Source organism: Polyodon spathula, chromosome 25 (genome assembly GCF_017654505.1).
Source record: "Polyodon spathula isolate WHYD16114869_AA chromosome 25, ASM1765450v1, whole genome shotgun sequence".
Lineage (NCBI taxonomy): Eukaryota > Metazoa > Chordata > Actinopteri > Acipenseriformes > Polyodontidae > Polyodon > Polyodon spathula.
The window spans coordinates 18,679,987-18,702,027 of record NC_054558.1 but is presented as its reverse complement, the minus strand read 5'-3'; the positions used below and the strand labels follow the sequence as shown (position 1 = coordinate 18,702,027).

The following is a 22,041-nucleotide window of genomic DNA, read 5'->3' as shown; positions in this document are numbered from 1 at the left end:
TCAGTAAATGTGTTGTTTTTGTGCTTGAACCAGTTCTAAAGTCTTCCAATTGCACAGCCAGCTGCAAACCATGCAAATAACAAGCATTGTTCCAACTAATTCTGATCTCCAAGTCCAAAGTACTGCTTGGTAGAACCCCAATGCATGGTGATGCCAGCATTTGGTTGCTAAAGTTCCCAATGGAAAAAGTGTTAAAAGGTTAATACTGTACATCACTGCTGCTAGTGAGCAAACCTGCATGAAGATGTTCTTTAAATGTCAGACTATGGTTGAAAGTGGACATTTACAAAGGGTATAGGCTTATTTACATGGTCGTTATATGTGTAATTACAATGTAACAATGCCCCACACATTCAACCAAAGAGAAATATTTTATATGGGTTGATGGACTTTAACCTTGAGAATGCTGCAATAATGACCCTTTAATATTTCTGGAAGGAATATCCAACCACTAATCAACACGTCACCTGCAAGCGCCATAAAAATTTGGTGTTCTTTTTAGTTTGGCCTCTCAGTCACAAGAGGTGAGGCCAAACAAAGAAACGTCCATCTTTAGAGTCTGGAGGAAGGGCTACCCTCAGCCATGGATTCCCTAAGATTTCCTCCTACCAGAGGGTTTTTTTCCTTACCCGAGTGCCGAGCGGTTTGTATTTAGTTTCTTTAGGGTGCGTGGCAGGCCGGAGAGGCCGTGTTCTCCCTCTGTGCATTTCATGCGCAGGGGGCGGGCCCGTGTTTCAGCTGCTTACTTTTCATTCATCCTTTTCCTATTTTTGGGGGTAGGTGGCATTGCACCACTACAGTTGTTGCATTAACCATTTGTCATTTGGGGGGAGGTGGCCCAACGAGCTACTTCCTATCCTCGATACTAAACTACATGATGTCATCGTGTTTTCGATAGTCGACCAACATTGCGGATAGCTGTCAAAACCAACGGACAAGGTCTCTGGCCAAATTCATTATCATCATTAATTTGTCCGTTCAACTGCAATTTAAATCATCCACATTGCAGATTCTCCATACTGAACTACAAGGTGCACAAAATTAAATAGGGGTTCTGGATGAAGAATTGTTGAAACATATGCGTTCTCGACAAAAAAAAATCCCAGTCTTTGTTCTCCCTGGCTCAATGCACTGTGCAGCTGCAACTTAACAGCCTCTCTCTGTTCCACTTCCTTGACCCAGAGAGGACAGTTGATTAGAGGCTTTGAAAAGTGTAAACTACACACTGCCATGGAAGTAGCATGTCACTGAATCAAAGATTGTGGAAAGAGTTGAGCTCAACACAATAAACTGAGAGCATGAGGCTCAGCTGTATGATGACACACCTATACGAGCGTCCCTCCCCACCATATCAGAAACATTCATTGCAAGCAGTAAATTTCAAGACAGTGGGGTAAGTGATGTGTATTGTCCATCAAACATCTGGATGCTATTTCCAAACTATTTGGAAATTATTGGCCTCTGTTAGTTATGTTTCCTTGCACTCTCTTTGTCTTAAAAACGCTCAGTGGAAATTTTACAAACTGCATCCTCTGGTTCACAGACCCCCATGAAAATCAGATGATTTAAATCAATATGTCAATTTCCCTTAAATTGTCCTGAACATTCTTTCACAGCACATTTAATAAACACTTTTTCAGAGAGTTTATAAAAACTATGCATAAACCACACACTTTCCAGCCTTCATTCATAAAATGTAATGTCCATACATGTCAACTGCCATTTCTGTTTATTCAAAATCATTAAAATGTTCTAGTTGTTGCCAAAACACAATCAGTTTGTAAGTCTACAATTGTAATAAAGCTAAAAGCTGTTTATTTTGTTTTTCAACATCTACTAACTCACGTCCTAACTTTTGGCCAACGAATCTAAATTCTTGATCAAAGGAATTTGAAGAAAGTCAACTTGATATGTGGTTCTAAGATAATTTGAGTTTGGAAAAACAGAAGACTATTTTCTGTGACATCCATATGTGAGCAGATGGAATTCATTCATTTCTTAATTTTTCAGGGAGATGTGAATACTGTTTATTACTTCTTCTACATTGTCTTATTGATATATGATTCTGTTGACTTTTTTTTAAAACCCCATTTGTGGCCCCAGAGGACAAAATGTATTTATAAATTAAGCCTTGTAGGACCCTGTTATGAACATCTTAATCTTAACTGCAATTCCATTTAACTGGTTTAATTAACACTACATTCAAAATACTTTCAATAATTTTCAATAACCAGTACTCTGTTAGGTTTTACACAAGTGTACCTTATTCCACACACAAAACTGGTAACTTAATCTAAGCAAACATGATATAAACTATGCAACGTGGCTATATTGTACTCAGTAAAATACATGGTTGTCTCAGATAACATTATTACTACTGACTGTTCCAAAAGTTAATGTGTATCATATGACTGAAAGCACATCATGTGGTTTGGTGGTACGTGAATAATCACCACACTGTGGTCATGAATATTTTAAGAGGGCCAAGAACTATATAAAGTTTTCTGATGTTCTATATTTATAAAGTGCTTGGCCCCCCTGTATTTTGAACTGTTTTCCAAAAAGACAGCTTTTCATGCTCTTGAAATCTCATACCGAGCTCAATAATTAAAGAGAAAAGCAGTACTGGCTATAATCGTATCTTTTGTTTTATTTTATAGATAAAAAATACATTGATTAAATTTTTCCCTCCCTCCGTTTTCAACAGACTGTCAGCGGCATTACACAGATGCCATCTTGAGCATCCAGGAGAGCTGAGATGAGACAGGGAGGGTAAGGCAAAGGGTTAGAAAAACAAAAACATGCCCATGAGCCATGGTACCATCTAGAAGGGATAATACAGTATGACATTATTTGGGAAAGGATAGGGAATCATAACAGAAACTGTACGTAAAACACAGGTAGAAAAGCTTGAATGAATATATCAAAAAACAAACATTTACTTTTTAGCCAAATGAAGCCATGTAATTAACATCCCATGTACAGCAGTTGAAATATACAGCATATGTTTAAGATTTAACAAGTTCTTTACTCCAAAGGGCAATTTGTATCAAGGAAATTGTTAATGTTACAAATCTATTACATTAACACACAATATTTTTTTGATATAATAGTCACAAACATGGATAATTAAAAGGGCCTTAATTATAAATGTTTGTGACTACTATATCAAACAGATTATTGAAATCCACCTTGATAAATCAGTCCAGTCGTACCTTCTTGGGTTTTAATAACAGGCAACATGTCTTATTCTCGTTTGCGTCAAAAACACAGAAGTGTGTCGTAACTCTCTGCAGCACAAAGGCACCAACAAAAGTACCGCTTTGAAGAAAGTTTATCGCTTTTAAAAACATTAACACACATTCGTCAACAAGAGACCTGTTCAAAGGAGCTCGAGTTACAAATCACAGGTCCCTGAACCAAATCAAAACCGACAATTTTAAAACCTGACATGAGATAATATCGTATTAGCAAGATTTACATAAAGCCATTGAAGCTGAAAGAACCTCACCAGGGGCCTATTTGGCAGGAATTTGACTGCTGAGATGAAGTCATGTTATCGAGGGGAAAGTATAACCAGTGCAGCTGTGTGGCGAGAGCCGGTACAAACAAACCAGGGATGTACACACATCTCTACCAGTCAACTAACTCAGAAATGGCTCTCTGGACCACAATCAAAAGAAGCCAACCCAAAATGCTGCCGTATTCTAATTCAATTCAGCAAAGGACAAGAATATCTTGTTAGAAAGAGTTTTAGTGGCAACCGTGAACTGATTTTAATAGTGGAGTGGGGTTTAGTGTAGCTTCTAAGGGAGATTGCTGAATTGTTACCAACTGGACAGGCTACCCTCTTCAGTTTCAGCATTTCTGTATAAAGTTCCTGGCAGTGCGAGACAGCTGACAGCCAGACATTCATCTGAAATTGATCACTCCGCTACCCAAGTGAGAGAGCATGTCTCCCCACAGGATTTGGGTGTGTTCTGAGAGTTATAAAAAGGTTTTGGCAGTCAACATATTACTGTGGTATGAATTACTGATACTAACTACGGCTCATTTGTTAACATGAAAGGGATTTCTAAAAAAAAAAAAAAAAAAAAAAAAAAACACACATAAATTAACAGAAGCACTGATTAAAGAAATCTTGTTTTAGGCACAATGTGTAATGTGTAGAAATCAATATAAACTATATATTTTTTTAGATCCTGGTAAAGGTGACACTTCTTACATAACACAGCAAAACCACCTTAAATTGCCTATGAGTTTGTAGCCCATTCCAAAGCTGGTAAGAAAGAACCAGTAGGAATCCAAATAGGAAACACTGATAATATTACTGCTTTATTATTTACAATCAATTCATATTATGCGTCTATTGCAGTAATACTGCATCCTGATTTATCTACTTGTACTCAATGTATGTTACATTTACAGTAGTATCCTGTGAAGGCATATTGAAATCCTGGGTCATGTTCCTCAAGACAATCCAGGGAAAACAAGAGACAGGTAGCAACCCTACTTAAAGGGTTATGGGTTATGAAATGATTCAGTTTTCCCGGTCCTGCCATTGCATTGGCTACGTAACTCTCACATGTGCACTTTTGAAAGAAACAAATGTATATATATATATAGTAATTTAAATAAAAACTACCCATTTCATGTGCTGAATGCTCAAAATGCACAAACAAAAGCAATAACATCTGATTTGCAGAAAACACTTGGGTAATTTACTGCATTTAAGTTTCCTCCCTGATCATAATAGCTAGCAACCGAGATATATGCATTTTTATTGCATTCCCCCGCCACCCCCACATTTTATAGTTTTATAATGCTATTAGTTAACATGACCGCAGTTGTCAAGCTGATAATGGCTTCATATCGTCTCTTAATTTTAGGTGCACAGATATTCAGTTCCTCACTTGCTTAAGGGCCCATTTCCCCACTTCACTCCTCTATTTAAGGGATGTTGGCCTTTATTAATGTTTACCACAACCTTACTGCTAGAAGCCTAATAAATCACCCCAAGGCCAAAATAAACAAGTCAAGATAAGATTGGCATGGGAAACTCCAGGGCTACCCAACCATGGGGAACCAGTGTTACTCAATGTAGCATTGTTTATTTGTCGATATATTTGTTGATACATTTTCTGCACTTTTTTGTTTTTTTCTCAGTAATAATAGATGTGCGGTTCCTTCAAACATATTTTTGATGGTATTTAGTGAGGATATATGCAAATGTGGGTACTATGACACTACTGCTCCTAACTATAACTGTATCTTGTATCTGATTTTGGGTTATAGGTAACCGTACTCGTGTTTTTTGTATTTGATCTTATTGGGAAATCATTCTCATCCATTTATCATACTTACTATATGTTCTTACTGGACTCTACACATATAAGCAAATATTTACTATACGTTATAACTGAGTCAAACTTGCTCTTACTTATACCTTACTGTATTCTTTTATTTTGTTCTTATTGTACTTTCATAATTGCTCTTATCTGCATTATGATATTCTGTAATGTGATATTTTATAATGCGATACTTTGTATTGTGATATTGTGTGACAATTGTAAGTCGTCCTGGATAAGGGCGTCTGCAAAGAAATAAATAATAATAATAATCATTCAAAAGGCACCAGCATTTTCTTAAGCTCCCTTCCTGTCTGTGTCTTCTCTCTCTCAATATAGAATACACCTTTGAGAGTCGAGACTTCAGTATGTAGTCAATTTCACACTTCTTTGGCCTTCTTTCCATGTGTTGGTTGAACCACTAACCTAGCTGAACGTTAACTGTGATGCTGTTGGTGTTGTAGTCTCCTGTGACATTTTACAGTGGTATTCCATGACAAATCCCCATGGTTGACATTTGGTTAAAGCCTGATTAAAGCCTGGTTAAGAGGTAACCAAGCACACAATAAGCATGGTAAATATAAAGACCATTTTAGTACTTTATGTAACATTTTGTAATGGCATCCTTACTAGGGAATACACTGTAGCGCTACACAAGAGGAAAAATTCTTAATACATAATCATTGTTGTTTCTGATTATGAAGCCCACTGCCTGGAGCCATCAAAAGAAAAGCAATAAGATTGATCACAGATGGTCATTCTCTGTGTTATTAATGGGTGAGGTCTGAGTAAGGTAACCATGGTGGGGGAAAAACAGTCTGAAAAATACGGCAGTAACAGACAACTGCACTCCCAATACAATAGGCCTTCTCTGTTTTAATTAACTGAATGTGGTCACTGAACATTTTCTTTGTTCAGCTTAGATTAGAGTCTCTTAAACGAGGATGCTAACACTGTATGGGTCCAGTACCTTACTTACAGTATATCACCACAGAATGTCAGGCACTGCTGGGTGCTTCTGGGAAATTGAATAAGGCAGGCCGTTTAAAAAAAATGGAAAAGGCCAACAACCTTTGCTTAGTTTAGCTTGAGGCTTTTGTCCACAGAGGAACCAGAGAATAAGTGCTGCAATAACTCTTTGGGGAAAATCAAATGGATTTGCAATCCATTTATGTTGGGAGTTGTAAATGTACCTGCACTGTGACTACACTCAATCCTTTCTTTCTAGGGACGGACACTAGTACCTTGACTTCCTAACACATTTACTATTGCAAGCAGTTTATCAAAAAAGGGTTCATGTGGAATTGGAGGCCTTTTCCGGCTGATAACATGTTCTTGCCGCTGGTGGGTTCTGGGCAGGCAACTGTGCTAAAAATGGGTGGTAGTGATGAAAGCCATTGAAAAACAAAATGTTCTCAAAAGAAAATATGTATAATGCCTCATGTTCTATTCAAGTAGTTATATATATATATATATATATATATATATATATATATATATATATATATATATATATATATATATATATATATATACACACACACAAGCCAATTCATTTGCAGTTAATGCAAAAATACACAACAACTATTCTGTCCTATTAAAATGACTGCCAAGAGGCTTATGTAGTGATGTCACTCTGCAAGTCCTAAAAAGGAAGCCCCTAACTCCCACACCATGCTAATAAAGGGAACGAGAGTCTGCTTGAATAAACACTTGTATAATTTGACAAAGATAATGTTGAGTAATAACTAAGTCATTATTTCCCTTCACAGAACCTGCATCAAAAATATATTTTTTTGTGTGTGGAGTATTTAAGTATGTAAGTATGTGGAGCTGTTGATGACAATGACAATGTAGAAAAAAGGATATAGTCATGTTTGTTAATGAATTGTTTCTTTTTGGTATTATAGCAGGTATTATATAGAGGACAGTCCATGACAGTCCACGAATGAGGATGAGGCCAAATAATTGAGTGAAATAACCACAGTTCTCCATGAGCACTCATTCTGTTTATATAACAAATACAATATATGTAAAGGAAAGTACTGTATATTTAAGCCTACATTAAATAACTGAATTCAGAGAATTACTTTCCTTAGATGAAGTGCTTCTTAGCAACATGTTGTAATTTGGAACAGTGAGAAGTCATCTGCTCATTCTGCTACTGGAGTTGAATAAACACAAAATTCATTCTAGAACACTAAAGATAGCGTTGCATCCTGGCACCTTTGCTGTAGGTCACATGGTCTCAATTCAGACAATTGTAGCAAGTCTGAACTACAGCATATGAAGTGGATTGGTATCAGGAACAAGCAGCAACATTTGATATTTCAGGAATTAAGTGTTAAGTAGAGTTCACTGACCACTTGGGTTAACCACCACTATACATATGTTATAGTTCTCTCGCATCATTGCTTTCATTAGGGTTCTGAGTTCCTTTCCCATGGAAAATTGGAAACCAAGTATATTCTTTGCTAAATCCCAGCAAAAATGACTACCAAAGCAAAAACTAAGCTATCCACAGAGTGAAATAAAACATTTAAACCACAAGGTTCAGATTTGTTTGTCTTCTTGCATCTTGCATGACTCTTTGAGACTATGCAAGATGTCATGGTTGCATGTGCCTTCCGCTGCCTCCAAGACCCCCCTGTTCAGACTGCACATGCAGATCTCTTGATCTACCCCTCCTACTATGCACTGGACTTCCCTGATCTACACACCACATTACTGGTCCCTCAGCTAATGTTCTGTCCTTGCACTGCTACACTACTGTTATGTCATTGTTGATGTAACTTGCTGCATCCCAGTTCATATTGTATTTTAGTCATATTATTTGCACTTAAAGTAAACTATACTGAATTATATATTAAGCTTGCATTGTAACATTATAGTAACCTGTAACACCTGTAAATAATAATAATAATAATGTATGCAGGGGAGGATATTGTATGTACATTACTAGAATGACTTTTAGTTGTTTCATCCACTGTATATACCATTAATATCCCACCTTCAGAGACTTCCACATCTGAGAACATGGAAACATCATATTATTTTACAGCCATTGATTTGAATGCTTAGATCCCATTTGGTGCTGGTGCTTCAGATTCCCCCAGTACACACAGAACTCAGTCCCTGTGCAATACCTGATTGCCACTGAATTTGACGCAACGTTTCACTTCTTACCAGCACATGTGTGAGGACGATGGTGATGAGAGGGGTGCCTGACAGGTTGACAGAGAGTGCAGGGGGTGGCTCAACCTTTAGGGAAATGATGTAACTTGTGGCTGAGATCTTGTATTCTTTATAATTTGCAGCTTCTTTGATCCTTCGAAGAAAAAAAATTTACATGGATTTTGCACTTTGAGTTCATTGCGTTCGCTGTTTCTGATTGGTTTCAAAGCATCATCAGTTTTGTTGTAGGGGGGGATACTTGTGTATAAATGGACAGTGTAGCTGGTGCTAGCCTAAACCAGCTTTCATAATGTGTGCACACATGCAGTGAAATACCATGGGAAAACCAGAACACTTACAAGGACGAATATCTCCTACCTAATCTTAAGTAAAGGTTACATCATAATTAAGGCATCCAACTGATATACAGTGGTAATTGACCATTATCAGTAGTGAGTCATACGGCTGAATTTTATTTATTGTGCAGTAAATGAACAGCATTTGAGAGATATTCTGGTGAGTTACAGTGTTGCTTGTCTCTAATAATGCTGCAAAGTGGACAGCCATGACCTTAACAATATATACTGATAACCTGTGTAGCTCAGACCTACAGACATGCCAAATACAACCTGCTAATTTCTCACAGAACAGAACTGACCAGAATTTCACAAAGCTTGGCACAATAAAATTTTTTTTTTTTTTTAAATAAACATCACAAAACTAAAATAATACTTTTTGGAGCATGCGCATGTAGTTCAACACTTATTAATAAAGAGCTCTGTACATGCCAATTTATAATGCCCAATATTGTGAGTACAGCCTACTTCATTTCAAAATTGAAACCAAAATCAAGGGTTAATTATAAGTTGCATTTCATTACAAGAACATTGAATATAACAGAGGCCTAAAAACATATAATCGCAGTCTGCAGTACTAAATGCATGGTGTGGCATATCCCTTTCTGTTGTGGTGTGAGTTTGCAAGTAAATGCAGCCTTTTTTAATAGCCTTTATAAGGCCTTTGACAGCAGCGTAATTCTGCAAAAATGCCTGCCAGCTATACAGAGGAAATTACATTATATTGAATATAAACTGAATTGGTGCTCAATAAAATTATTAAAATGGACAGATTATTCCGCTATGCCACTCGCATGAGTGGAGTGTACTGCAAGACATATAAAATTGACAGATTTCATTTGTCATTACAAAAATGCGTAAAAGTATACTTTATGCATCTCTGGAAGTGTTTTAGGTGTCAAACGGAGAAAATGTAAATCTAAAGCAATCTGAAGTAGATAATAGGGCATGGCTTTGTGTGTTGGAAGGGAGGTTTAAGTAAACACAATAAAGTAACAACTATATTATTAAAACAGACACCGCTGGACTTCCACGATACGATCAGCTAGTTGGTTTAAGTTGGTTGAGCTATATAAAACCCCAGCACTAACACTGAGCAGAATCAGAATCTCCATGGAACCTTTCAAATGGAATTAAACTGTACTTGTAACACCAGTGGTACAAACAGTATATAAAGACCATACATAATTTCAAAATACTGCAATGTTTTTTTTTTCTTTTCTTGGCTGCCAGTATATTTAAAGATGACTTACTTTGTTTTGAGAGGGTCGATTTTCTTGTAGTAGTTATGCATGGTGTGGTAGAACAGTCCCACAATGGTGGTCCGTGCTAAAAGAACAAAAGTAAAAACACGAAAATATGAATTTCAAAATCAGAGACCTGTAGCTAACATTTTGAGAGCGTCTGTGAAAATACGCGCTACCTATAAAAATTAATTAACGCTCACTTACTGCTTAGCTCACACTCTGCCACTAATGTGACTCTTGTATGCCCACACATGGGTGCCAGGATTGAGCTGCATGCCATGTGTCTGACTTGTCAAAGGGAAGCTCTTAAGAACTGAAATGCTATCTAAACTAGCAACTAGCACATCACGTTTGACTCGTCTATCTGTGCCATTTTAATTGTGTATTTCAAAAAGAATAATGAGCAATATTGAACGAATTGTACATGTAAATAGTGGTTCTACATTATAGCCTTTGCAATACTACATTTACAAAAACAGGCCTGTTTTTATTTTTGTGCAACTGTTATAGAAGCAGCTTAACCAAGTTAAAGAAACCAGCCTTCTTAAATATGTTAAAACTATTTTTAAAGACCACCTGGGACACCACCTGGGACACTTTGAAATCTTCACAAGTCCCTGGGATTCTCTGGTTTGGTGATGATTACTCATTGTGTTAACACAGCATGAACCTGTCAAATTAATCACTTGCCTGTGAAAACCCTGATAAAAACATGTGTAATACAAAGCTGCTTAATTGTGCAGGGCATGTGATTATTACTGAAACCTTTTATTCAACTACCTTTCTTTAGCGAGCCTGTCTATGAGACAGTATCTTTCATCTCTGAATATCCTGTCTAAAGGAGTCAGTCAGGGTCCGTTCACAAGACCCAGGTGCATGGTTTGCAGTACAGAGTAATGGGTGAGATATTTCAAAGCCTGTAATGGTCAGCATTGTAAACAAGATGCTGCAATGTCAGTGGGTATTTCCAGGTTAAAAATCTTTTAGATAAATTAAAAAAAAAAACAGCTGACACAGGCAAATAAGATAAAAAACAGCAGCAGTCTAAAAGCCAACATTTTTCTAGTCTTCAACTAACCAACGAGCATGTTTAAATGAAATCTCCATTCCATTGCCTAATTAGTGTTAGATTCAACTCCATTTTTAAAAAGTCTTGCTGCTTTACAGGCAGATAAATGTATTATAAAAGCTGAATGGGGCGTCCCCCCCAGCAAAGCATACCTTGAGCCTGTGTGCTTACATTATAATTTACTGGATTTCGCATAGCCTAGTGGTTGGAGCAGAGGACTGGGAGCCAAGAAATTCTAGTATTTCTTAGGAAATCCTTTATGTCCAAGTCAATTACATATTGACAGCCTAAAGTAAAGCTTGCAAGTGCGGTATGACGTAAAAAATAATAATAATATTGAGTAAAATAATTTGTAAGTCTAATATTTGAATATTTTAAATTGTTATTTCGTAATTTATTAAAGAATGTTGTCTTCTGTTTAAGTTAGCTAATTACTGAGAACGCTCTCTCTCTCTCTCCACCCACAACCCAACGCGTCGGCCCACCCTCGGAAAACTCCCAAGACAACCCCGATCCTCCTCTCGAGCTCTTAACACGAAACTCTCTCTCTCCTCTCGACTCCCCCGTCTCTCTCCCTCACTCTCTCTCTCTCTCTCTCTCTCTCTCTCTCTCTCTCTCTCTCTCTCTTTCTCATAGAGTATGATTTGATTGTGGCCTGTGCCAAGGGACATCTTTTCACGTCAATGCAGTTATTGCATAAACAATTTCAGAAATGCTATAAATCCCCTAATGGAACACCATTATATTAGGCAACCTGCTGTAGAGAAATATGTTGAATTTACAATGTGCTGTTGCTGATACTGCCTAGCTTACTAATGAGCAGGAGTTGTGTTACTGTGAGTGGAATTTGTGCCAAAAAAAGAAACTAATACAGCAAGTTTACATTGTGGTCCTGGCTGCCAGTGTTCTATCTATTCCAGTAGTTCAGAGCAAAACCACACCAACTTTGAGAGGATTAGGATTCCACTTACTGAACCGCTCAGTGACACTACATGTAAACCTGGCCGAGGGAGAATTTCTGGTACTGTAGTTAGTCCATGAGTATGAAATCAATTAATTAATAAACGCTCACAGTTGAAGTTGAAAGCTTTGCCAGGGATTGAGATGTAGCTCTTTCCTTGCGAAGGGAAGCGGTAGTGAGGCAGGTTCATACTAAGTGGTAATTTCACAAGAGAATAATCTGTCACAGAGAAAAACAAAGCAAACATCCTTTAATAAGAGACAGGAAAAAAACAGATGGAATATACAGAATATACAGCAGGTAATGTGTAGCGCTAAATCACTTTTTCACATTCAACACTGCAGTGAATTTTATTTTATTATGATTATTATTATTATTATTATTATTATTTTTTTTTTTTTATTATTTTTTTTATTATTTTTTACGGGGACGACGTAAAATTTTGGAATATTTTTTTTTTTTAATTTATTTTTATTTATTTTACCGGACGTCATTTTGGAATGTATTTTGAATCAACTGAAATCCGTATCAGTGAGCCGCACTGTTCAAATTACACTGCGTTGCTAAGCAGATGCAGGTGCAAAGCTTACCTAAAGAAAGTAATTCTCCAGTATCATCTGTCTGGATAAGCCACAGCTGGATTTTGTTTCACAGCACTGTAGAATCCCCCTAGATTGCATTAACCAGTCCAATCGCCCTTAAAAAGTGGTTGCTTGCCTGCTGCTTTAAAATGCTGGTGAAGTTGTCAAACATTTCAGCGAACGCCGTCATCATATGAAAGTAACATATCGGTGTACCTGCTACTGTTGAGGACCCATCAATTGAGATGGGACTGGTTTCCAGATTGTACACCATGTGCACCATCACTTTATCCACTGTTTCGATTAGACCGCTGACAATAGGGCCAGGCTGAAATGCAAACAAGGACGTTGAAAAAGCAAGGGAACGTAACTTAGTGGTGCAAATTATCAAAGCGATTACGGAAAATAGAAAAATAAATCTATTACCCACATGCTTCGGAACACTAGAAACTCTATTAGGAGACAATCAGATCTTTAGTGTTGTCTCGGAGATAGAAAAATATTCTGAGAGTTTCTCCAAACTTGTCCACCTTGTCAATCATGTTTAAACCGCAACCTCATTTAGATGCAGTTTACATTATCAGTTACATCCATCTTTAAACCTATCAGGCTTTTTTTATTATTCAGTATTTGTGGCCGCTGTGTGAACACCAATTTAACCCTTTCAGTCCTGCCTTATCTCAGCACTGTAACATATGCCATCAGCCTCAGGAGATTCCTATGTCCCAGTCTGAGTTACTGTATAAATGTATGTAATAAAAATTTAAAAAATGGTCCTGTTCTCATGTATACTCAATAAAGGAGTTTATCCTTCAGGGTGACAACAAGAATTCAGGACTGAACAGGTTAATACAACATTTTATCTATCAGTCTTACCTCTGCAAGATCAGACCAACTTGGTAACAAAAGAACTTCTTCAACGCTTTTCAAGAAGGTCTGAAAAACAAGTTTTTGGGAAATCTAATAGCATGTTAATTGCCTGGTTAATATGAAGTGTGGCATATCAGTACATTATCAGTAGCTGTACCAGTTGTACGAGAAATATGTGTCACTAGGGTACTGTACCTTGGTCAGGTTGGAGGCAGTTTCCTTGGGGATGGTTTTGTTGGGCAGGCTGATTGACACCGATTCCAAGTATCCCAGCATAGATACAGGGTACTGGAAGTGCTGTATTTCCACTGTCAGGTTTGTAATAATGGGATGGTATGCATCTGTGGATAACTAGAATACACCAAGAGGCAAAAATAAATAAATACACAAAAAATAGAAAATGAAGAAATGCATGGAAGTGTCTTTCTAGTTTTGAAACACAACCACTTCTTCCATTTGGAAGAAAAAGAAGCGCAACATTTTCACTGCAACCAAATCAGTTTTATGAAAAACTCATACAGTAGCTGCCTGCAGAAAATAGCTATACTTTTGATTCCAGTGAATTCTGCTTTGCAGGAATATACCAATTTAGAGCGCAGAAGTATTTTACATCTGTTTTCAATTTAAAATGTTCTGTTATGTTCCCTCACAAAGGTCAATAGGTGTCCTCCAAGTCTCACCGCCAAGCCAAATGCCTCTTTACACCCAAGAGCATGACAACAGAGGTCAGGGAGCTACTAGCCCCTGGAGAACAAAGGCCAGCCCTGGGAGTGTGTCTTTGAGTCACTGCTAATGCAAAACCCCTGTGGAATCCCAAGCAAAGATCACCAGCTTGGTACCGCCAGGACAACACTGCGTATTTTTTAAACATGAGCAATTCATTAAACATTAGATCATCACATTTCCAAAAACACATCTTTGAGAGTTGTTTTCAGTATTTGAGTGCTCCAAGAACATGCCAAAATACAGAAACAGTTGTATCCACTTACAAAAGCTCAGTTTCAAGAGGGAAAAAAAAAGTTACATTAGGGCACTTAACCACAATGCACACAGAGCCAACAATTTAAGAAACTGACACAAATAAATTACGCTTTTAGTGCAGAGGACAAGTAATGACAGCTTTTGAGTATTCAACCATAAGGACCGGAATATTATTCATAGAAATAAAACGTCAACACACACCTAGCCACACGTAACCAGACTTTCAGGGATAAAATCCTATGTGTTATCTTTGAAACATACCATTAAATCCACTGGAGAACTAGTAGAGTTTTGGACAAATGGTGTTGTAGGAATAATTACAGGCTCTCCTGAAAGAAAAACAAAAACACAATTAGTCCTGTTAAGAAAACAGTACATTAACAGAAGATTCGTATTAGGTCAACCAGAACCATTATATTAGAATAAATTGCTGGTACACCATGTAACTATTTCAGAAATCATACATCGACTCCAGTGCAATTTACTTTTTTTCTGTATTGGTTCAACTTTTAACTGATAGATGGTACAAAAATAATAAGGCAGCAAAATAAATGTGACAGTCTGTTATAGTTTAAACTGTTCTGTAAGTATATATTCTTTTCCCGGGAGTTCCAGTTTAGCTTTTCAATCATAAAACTGTAGTAATAATTTAATAAAAATACATGTAAAAATTACTCCATCAAGAAGAAATTCTGTTATTATAAGATGAATAATTTTTTGTGCCTGTTGGAATTGTTGTAATGAACTGATTATGCATGCTGAAGCAACTGCTGTGATATGAGATCTAAATTCAGAATGTGTACAAAAAAATAAAAAAAAATATTGAATTACTGGTACATGTTAAGATCTACATATAAACAAGTCCAAAAAAACAGGCGTAGCTGTGCAACTATAAAAGGTTACAGAAGTAAACAAGATATTTCCTATATGATGCAATGTAGCTTTTTAAAGAAAATCATGGAAATGATATACAGAGAAGCAAAAGGGATAGGTATTTTAAAATTGTCTATGTCACTCATAGGTTCTGTCAAACAAAGTAACGTTCCTTTAACAGAATTTATTTACAGCCACTGATGTGCATTTTTCCCAAAAGGGATTTAAAGACTTTTAAAGAAAAAGTAAACATAAACCAAAATCTCTGAAGCTGTCCAGATGTGCTTTGATGAAATGGGCAACAGATACCTCAATTTACCAGCCTCACAGACAGGAGAAACTGTCTAAGCTTGATGCAAATGAAGTTCGGTATGTGTCTGACACCCTTTTCTTTCACCTGTTATTGGGAGTGTTTTTTTTCCTGTGGTTGTACAACAGCAGTGTCAGGAAACATGCCTCATTTGTCCTAGCTTAGTGCTATTGCCATCTTACTTTTTAAAATTGCAATGGAAAACCAATATTTACAAAATATTTTTTGGATGTGTATAATAACAGTGCATTTTAAAGAACCAGATATTTGCTAACAGCAGTGAAAACATTCTGCGCTCCATAATTGATTAGAAATATAATGTAATGTGACACAGATTTATTTTCCTAAATTACTAATTTGCCTATTTTAATTTGAGAGTGCATTTGGTTTAATACAGAATGTAGAAAGCTTACACTGATATAAAATGCTGGATGGACATTACAGACCACAGTGAAGTCCACTTGCCCACATTCCCTCACCAATACGCTTCCAAGAAGCTTAGCAGGAACTTGCTTGACCATAAAAGAACTTCTGATTTACAGAATTCATTATGACAACCAGGGTCGGGGGTCAATTCCTATTCTTTTCTAAAATCACTTCCCAATTCAAAGCCCTTCAAAGAAACTGAAATTTTAATTGATATTTTAGAGACATAATAAGTGTTGCGGTTGTTCGACTGTTTTAACTTGAAGCCAATTTAATTGACTAACACTGACTTCAGTTCGAGTGATTTGTTGACACAGTAAGAAGCTAATTTTTACAGAATGCTGCTAATTGCAATTTTGATCAATGATGTGTCGGAGTTGATTAAAAGCGAATGGAAATTAGAATAGGAATTGGGAATTGTTTTTTTTTGTTTTGTTTTTTTTAAATAATTGGAAATGTAATTGCAATTGAAAAAAAGAGAATTGATCCCAACCCTGATGACAACTCCAGTTGTTTCCAATATACAAAATTCTTAGAATGAATGAATACAGTTCACTTCCTGTAACCTGACACAGTGACACGGCTTTTCCTGTCACATGTAGTGTTACCTGTTCACTTTACCCGTTTCATGGTTATGCTGGGTAAAGAAGTATGTGCAGGAGAGCAAAGAAAAAACAGATCATCAGGAAGAGGATAATGTGGTTGACACCTGGCATTACAGGGGTGCCAGGTTTTAGTCACGTTCCATACAGCTATTATCTGTTCTGCTTAATACTTCAGAACCTCCATGTCCAAATATTCACAACACTAGTTTTTCAAACTATTATTTTACAACACTCTTATAGCAATGGGCCCTATTTACAAAGCTTTATTTAAAGATCTACTTAAAGGAATCTCATCAAGTTTGACGTTGATAAAATGTTCATCCATACCTCCAAAAGCACTCAATCACAGATTCTATGGTAAAAAAATTAGCTCTACAAAGTCATGCAAACAATTGCCTCCCCAAGTGCCTTCGTCTGTATATTCCTAACACTGTCCACTGCTGCTGTTAAAGACGCCAATATCAGTTTCATGACTATCAAACAAAGACCTAAGTGAGAAATGTGTGCCACTTTAGGGCTGCGTTAAGGCTAACCAAACCATACGATATAGTACAATTAATAACTATTAATGTTGATTACATTTGAATACGTTTGGAATGTGTAACACATGCATGGTTATTTAATGCAAGTTAGAAATTTCAACAAGGAAACCATGTCATTCATACGTCATGACACTCAAATTACCTTTCCGCTAAGCATTTTACAGTCAGTACCAAATATGCATACATTGTTATGACAGAACTCGTTCTATTAAGCACAAAAAAACCCCTGCATACTTCATATGATACGTTTAACAGACCCTAGTATATGCTAGTCTGTTATGTTGTGAGTGTTTATTCCCCCAGTGTCAGGATACGATTACTATTAGTCATAATTCAGAGGCTGATTTTAAAGACATTAGTATCTGGGGCTGCTTAAAATGTCATAAAACAGAAATATAATCTAATTTTAATGTGTTCTAAGTGAGGTAATCTTTCTGTGTACTATCATAAAGAATAAAAGAACAACAAAACACCAATAATCCTTGACAGTATACGGCACAACTATATTATATAATTTACATTTTTTTGTGTAGTCATAGTCAATGAATGTTACTTTATGCGAAGCGTGTTTTTTTTTTTTTTTTTTTTTAAATCAGCATGCTGTGTGTGTTTAAATATTTGATTGTAAATGTTGCTACTCTGATTGCATTGGAAAATTAACTCAGACAGACGCAGCCAAAGATAAAATGAAAGCAGCAAGTCCGGAAAGCTGATAAACCTAAAACAACCTGTGTTTTCAACTGAATCCTAATAACACTGTTGAATAGATGATAGTCACTGGAGGAAAGCACAGACTGACACCAATATAATGTCATTGCATATTGCACAAAATGCTGCTTAGCATCACCGTGCTTTTTATAAATGAACTAGCTGGACATAGGAAGTTTTTGAATATGTTTAATGCATGAAGTAAATAGAACTTTCATTTAACTCTCTTGTGATCAATTATTTTTATTCCTTGCTCTTGAATTTAAATAATTTTCTGTATAAACATTACTAAATCTAGAACCAGTTTGTTTTTCTTCCCCAGGGCAAAACTATAACAAAAAACCCGGATTCATTTTGCCATTTCTTTTAACATTACAGTAAATATACTTCACATTAGGGGTGGCACATTCCCAACTAAAAACTATGTGGGTGCTAATGACAAAAAAAATAAATATTATCTATATTGAGTTTGGGGGGTTGAATCTAGTTGAAAATAAATGTGGTGTTAGATTAGTCTGTAGTTTATATAATCACTAAAATATCACCTATGCAGAATTTTGACAGGCTTCAGGCTTGAAATTTGGAAAATGGCTCTCTTGCATATGTAAAGAGAAAACTACACCCACCAAAAATGCTTCCTCCAACCATAGAAGGTTATAAAAACATTGTGCCCAATACGGGTTTAAAAATAGATTCCACATGCTTACAAAGTTATTGTGCATTAACCCCATGTTGCTGTAACGAATCTGAAAATCCACACCATGGAATGGTATTTTAGTGTACAATCATAAGCATGCAATGCAACTGTTTGTGTTGACCATTCCCTTGGTGTACCCTTACCTATGGCTGCTTTGTAATACAGTTCTATTTCTTCAGGGGTCAGAGCTCTTTCCCATATGACAAACTCATCAAAGGCTCCTGTCATATAGTGACCATAGGACTGGTCATTGTCTGCCCCAATGATGAGGTTGTGATAAGGATCCCCATAATTCTGGGACTTCCTCCCTTGGGAGTCGTTGGTGCTGAAGGTCCCATTAACATAGACTTTCAGACCATCGGTCAGAGTCCAGGTGAACAGAATATGAGTCCAGTGAGGACCTAGGATGAGAGAGAAGGAGATGGATTGGAATCAGTATTCTCACAACCAACACTCATTGTACATGGTCTCTGTCCAGTTTGTATTTAGGGTCAGAAAAAAAATGTCTTCTGATGTCTGAGTGCCATCTAAATAACCACACCATTCTAGAAGATTCTGCTTCCCTCTTATAGAAGTTTATTTGGGGTAATGGGGCATTACAGTATGCCTTATGTGCCAGTCTGTATTATACAGAAGTATAGTACTACTGAATTAGTGGAAGTATTCTTTCTAAAATCAAAATACATCATTAAAAAGACATGTGCTGTAATCACAATGGGACTGTAAGACTACATAAAGGACTGCAACTATTTCCAAATGATTTTATTATAAATGAACAATATTCTTTTTACAAGAAGAGACAAGGACACTATTCAGATGGAACCTGGAGATTTTTATACCACACGGGAGAGAATTCAACCCACAGTTTAGCAGATTTCCCGAACTCTCAAAACAGAATAAAGAATAAACGTAGAACTGCCTGGTTGGAGTCAGCTGAAAGCAGTTGGCATGAAAAAGGAAATGTGCAATAATGATAACATTTTCTGGTTTAAGCTCAAATGATACATTCAATTTGATTCCACCCTTTATTATTTGGAATAAAAAAAAAATTATGTTATGGATATGGACTTCACGATTCTTCTTCTTACAACAGAGAGGGCACAGTGGTGTGTGTTTCCAGCAATTCGCTGTGGCTACAGTCAGGGTGCTGCATGAAGGGCAAGGGTTGTCAACATGGAGTCATCCCCAAGGACCAACAATCTAAAAACACGATTCCAATAGCTTCCCAAGGTCACATCTGTCTTTGGTAAACAATAATTTGAGTTCAAAGCAGCAGATAACTGGAACGTTCTAAATAAACGAAAGGGATTCAATTTCCCTCCTTAGTCTCTGCCTATGCATTCAATTATAAGTTGGACCTGCTTATGGATCATATTTTTTTTATAATTTTCTACAGTATAATACAGCTTCAGTCTTTTTTGTTATTCTATCAACAAAAGATCAAAGGGCTGGCTCAACTCCAGAGAACATTTGGAATCTCAGTTCACAACATTTATTCCGGGTGCTTTGGTCAAAGAGAAATATGGCATGTTACAAGAAGACAACCAGCCCGCACTTCACATCTTTTAAAAAAATAGACGGCTGTATTTGCAAAGTCTTCTTGGCCAGGTCCACTCAGTGAATGAGAACTGGGTTCTCACCTGGTCAGGTAAAGGAACTTAACGGTTGAGATTCCTGTTTCTGCTTGATTTGGACTCATTCTGTAACTTGGCTCCTCTTCTGTTTGTTCAAAGTGCTTTACAGTAGCATCGAAGGCAATGTGAATGCAAGCTCAACATCTGGGTCGATCAACAAGCTCCCAGTGGTGATTTAAATTACAGCTTGAAAGCACTGTTCATCCCAGGAAAAGCAGCTCTTCAAATCACTCCACAAAGACGGAACTGGCTACCAAAGATTTTACCAGGAGTAAAGAAGCAGCCTTAACTAGGAAAGTCCTGCTTTTTCCTCTGTTTTCTATTTAACCAAGCTACTGAACCCCAGTTAGTTGTGGTTACAAGTGATACCTGGCAGGGTGACTTTTGCTCTCCATGTTCGGGAGTCCCCTCGAGTGTAAAACTCCACGTAGTCCGCAAACCCATTGGAGTAAACTGAGAACCCATTGGAAATCACTTTCCCTCCAGAGGCCATGGCAAACCGGGTCTGGCTTTCCTGGTTCTTCCAAAAAAAAGAGAATGTTACACCTAAAAGAGGATGAGAGAAGATTCCAGTCAAATGGAGCAATTCAGCATCAAGATATAATTATGCAAGTCATGGATAAGGGTGGAACACAAGAACACAAAATAAAAGAAATAAAGAACTTTTCAGGATCCAGACATAACAATATTATATTCATTTGTTTCCTGTACTATTAAGATACAATAAAAAAAGAAGTTTCCAAAGTAATCTGGTATTCAGATACTTTACAGTACAAATGCTGCACTGAAAGAAAAGATTAAATAAATCTGGCCAACAGCAGAAAACATTCAAAGGTAGAATATCTTATTTTTGATTTACCGCTACTGGGATTTATGGGACTGTTATTGTTAGATTTATGGATGAAAATGAAAACCTTAAAGACCTAGAACAGAGGCATGCCTAACCTTGAGGTCCACAGAGTGCTGGGTCACTAATACAACTGTTTTCATAGCTCCCAAAATGTAAAAATGTGGCTCCCTCATCTCCATTGAGATAAATCCCTCTGTTAACCATTCCTTCTACTAGGTCTACAGGAGGAAAAGAGGAAAGAGATATTATTGTTTCTGTTCAGGAAATAAAATTCACTCCTAATCTTTTTGGGCCTAAGAACAAAAATTCTGCCTTAGGATACTGTACCAAAACTTTAAGTAATATGCAGTTTTTAGCCAGACTTAGAGAGTTTGAAAATGTTATACGTGTAGGGTAGCCTTTTTATCAATTGACACGTGATACATACTGGTATAGTAATTACATTTAAGTAATTAACCATAAAAATCCAATTTAATTACTACAGTAATTCATCATTTTGGTTTGTTTTTCAACCCTATGCTTAATGTACAAGTGTATTGCTTTTAACCCCTTGCGGTCCATTTATTCTGCGCCTGTCAGGAGCGGCAGGTCTAATTTATTTTCACACGAGCTGTTTATTTTACACGCACTGTTTAAAAGTAATTTTATTCACAGTATTTGCTGTATTTATCACATATTTTTTCATAGTCATGCATACTGATAAATCATCTCCTGATAACTTGATTTATCACCAAACTCCACAATAATGCTGTCCAAGTCATTATTTTATTACTATAACATCTCAAAAAGCTTGGCGAATGTCTGCTTTT

At 36.7% G+C, this 22,041-nt stretch overlaps 1 protein-coding gene across 6 annotated transcripts in view; it reads right to left on the bottom strand.

The window, feature by feature from the left end:
• LOC121300024 (adhesion G-protein coupled receptor D1-like) overlaps window positions 1–22,041 on the bottom strand; it is a 61,989-nt gene that overhangs the window by 35,938 nt on the left and 4,010 nt on the right. For all 6 annotated transcript variants that reach the window (XM_041228361.1, XM_041228362.1, XM_041228363.1 and 3 more), the window contains 10 exons: window positions 21,328–21,450; window positions 20,752–20,928; window positions 18,892–19,149; window positions 14,849–14,916; window positions 13,802–13,957; window positions 13,613–13,672; window positions 12,953–13,064; window positions 12,267–12,374; window positions 10,132–10,207; window positions 8,535–8,676 (listed from right to left, as the gene is read on the bottom strand). In XM_041228361.1, the coding sequence (XP_041084295.1) occupies window positions 8,535–8,676; window positions 10,132–10,207; window positions 12,267–12,374; window positions 12,953–13,064; window positions 13,613–13,672; window positions 13,802–13,957; window positions 14,849–14,916; window positions 18,892–19,149; window positions 20,752–20,928; window positions 21,328–21,450 (1,280 nt within the window). The remainder of the gene's footprint in view (window positions 1–8,534; window positions 8,677–10,131; window positions 10,208–12,266; window positions 12,375–12,952; window positions 13,065–13,612; window positions 13,673–13,801; window positions 13,958–14,848; window positions 14,917–18,891; window positions 19,150–20,751; window positions 20,929–21,327; window positions 21,451–22,041) is intronic.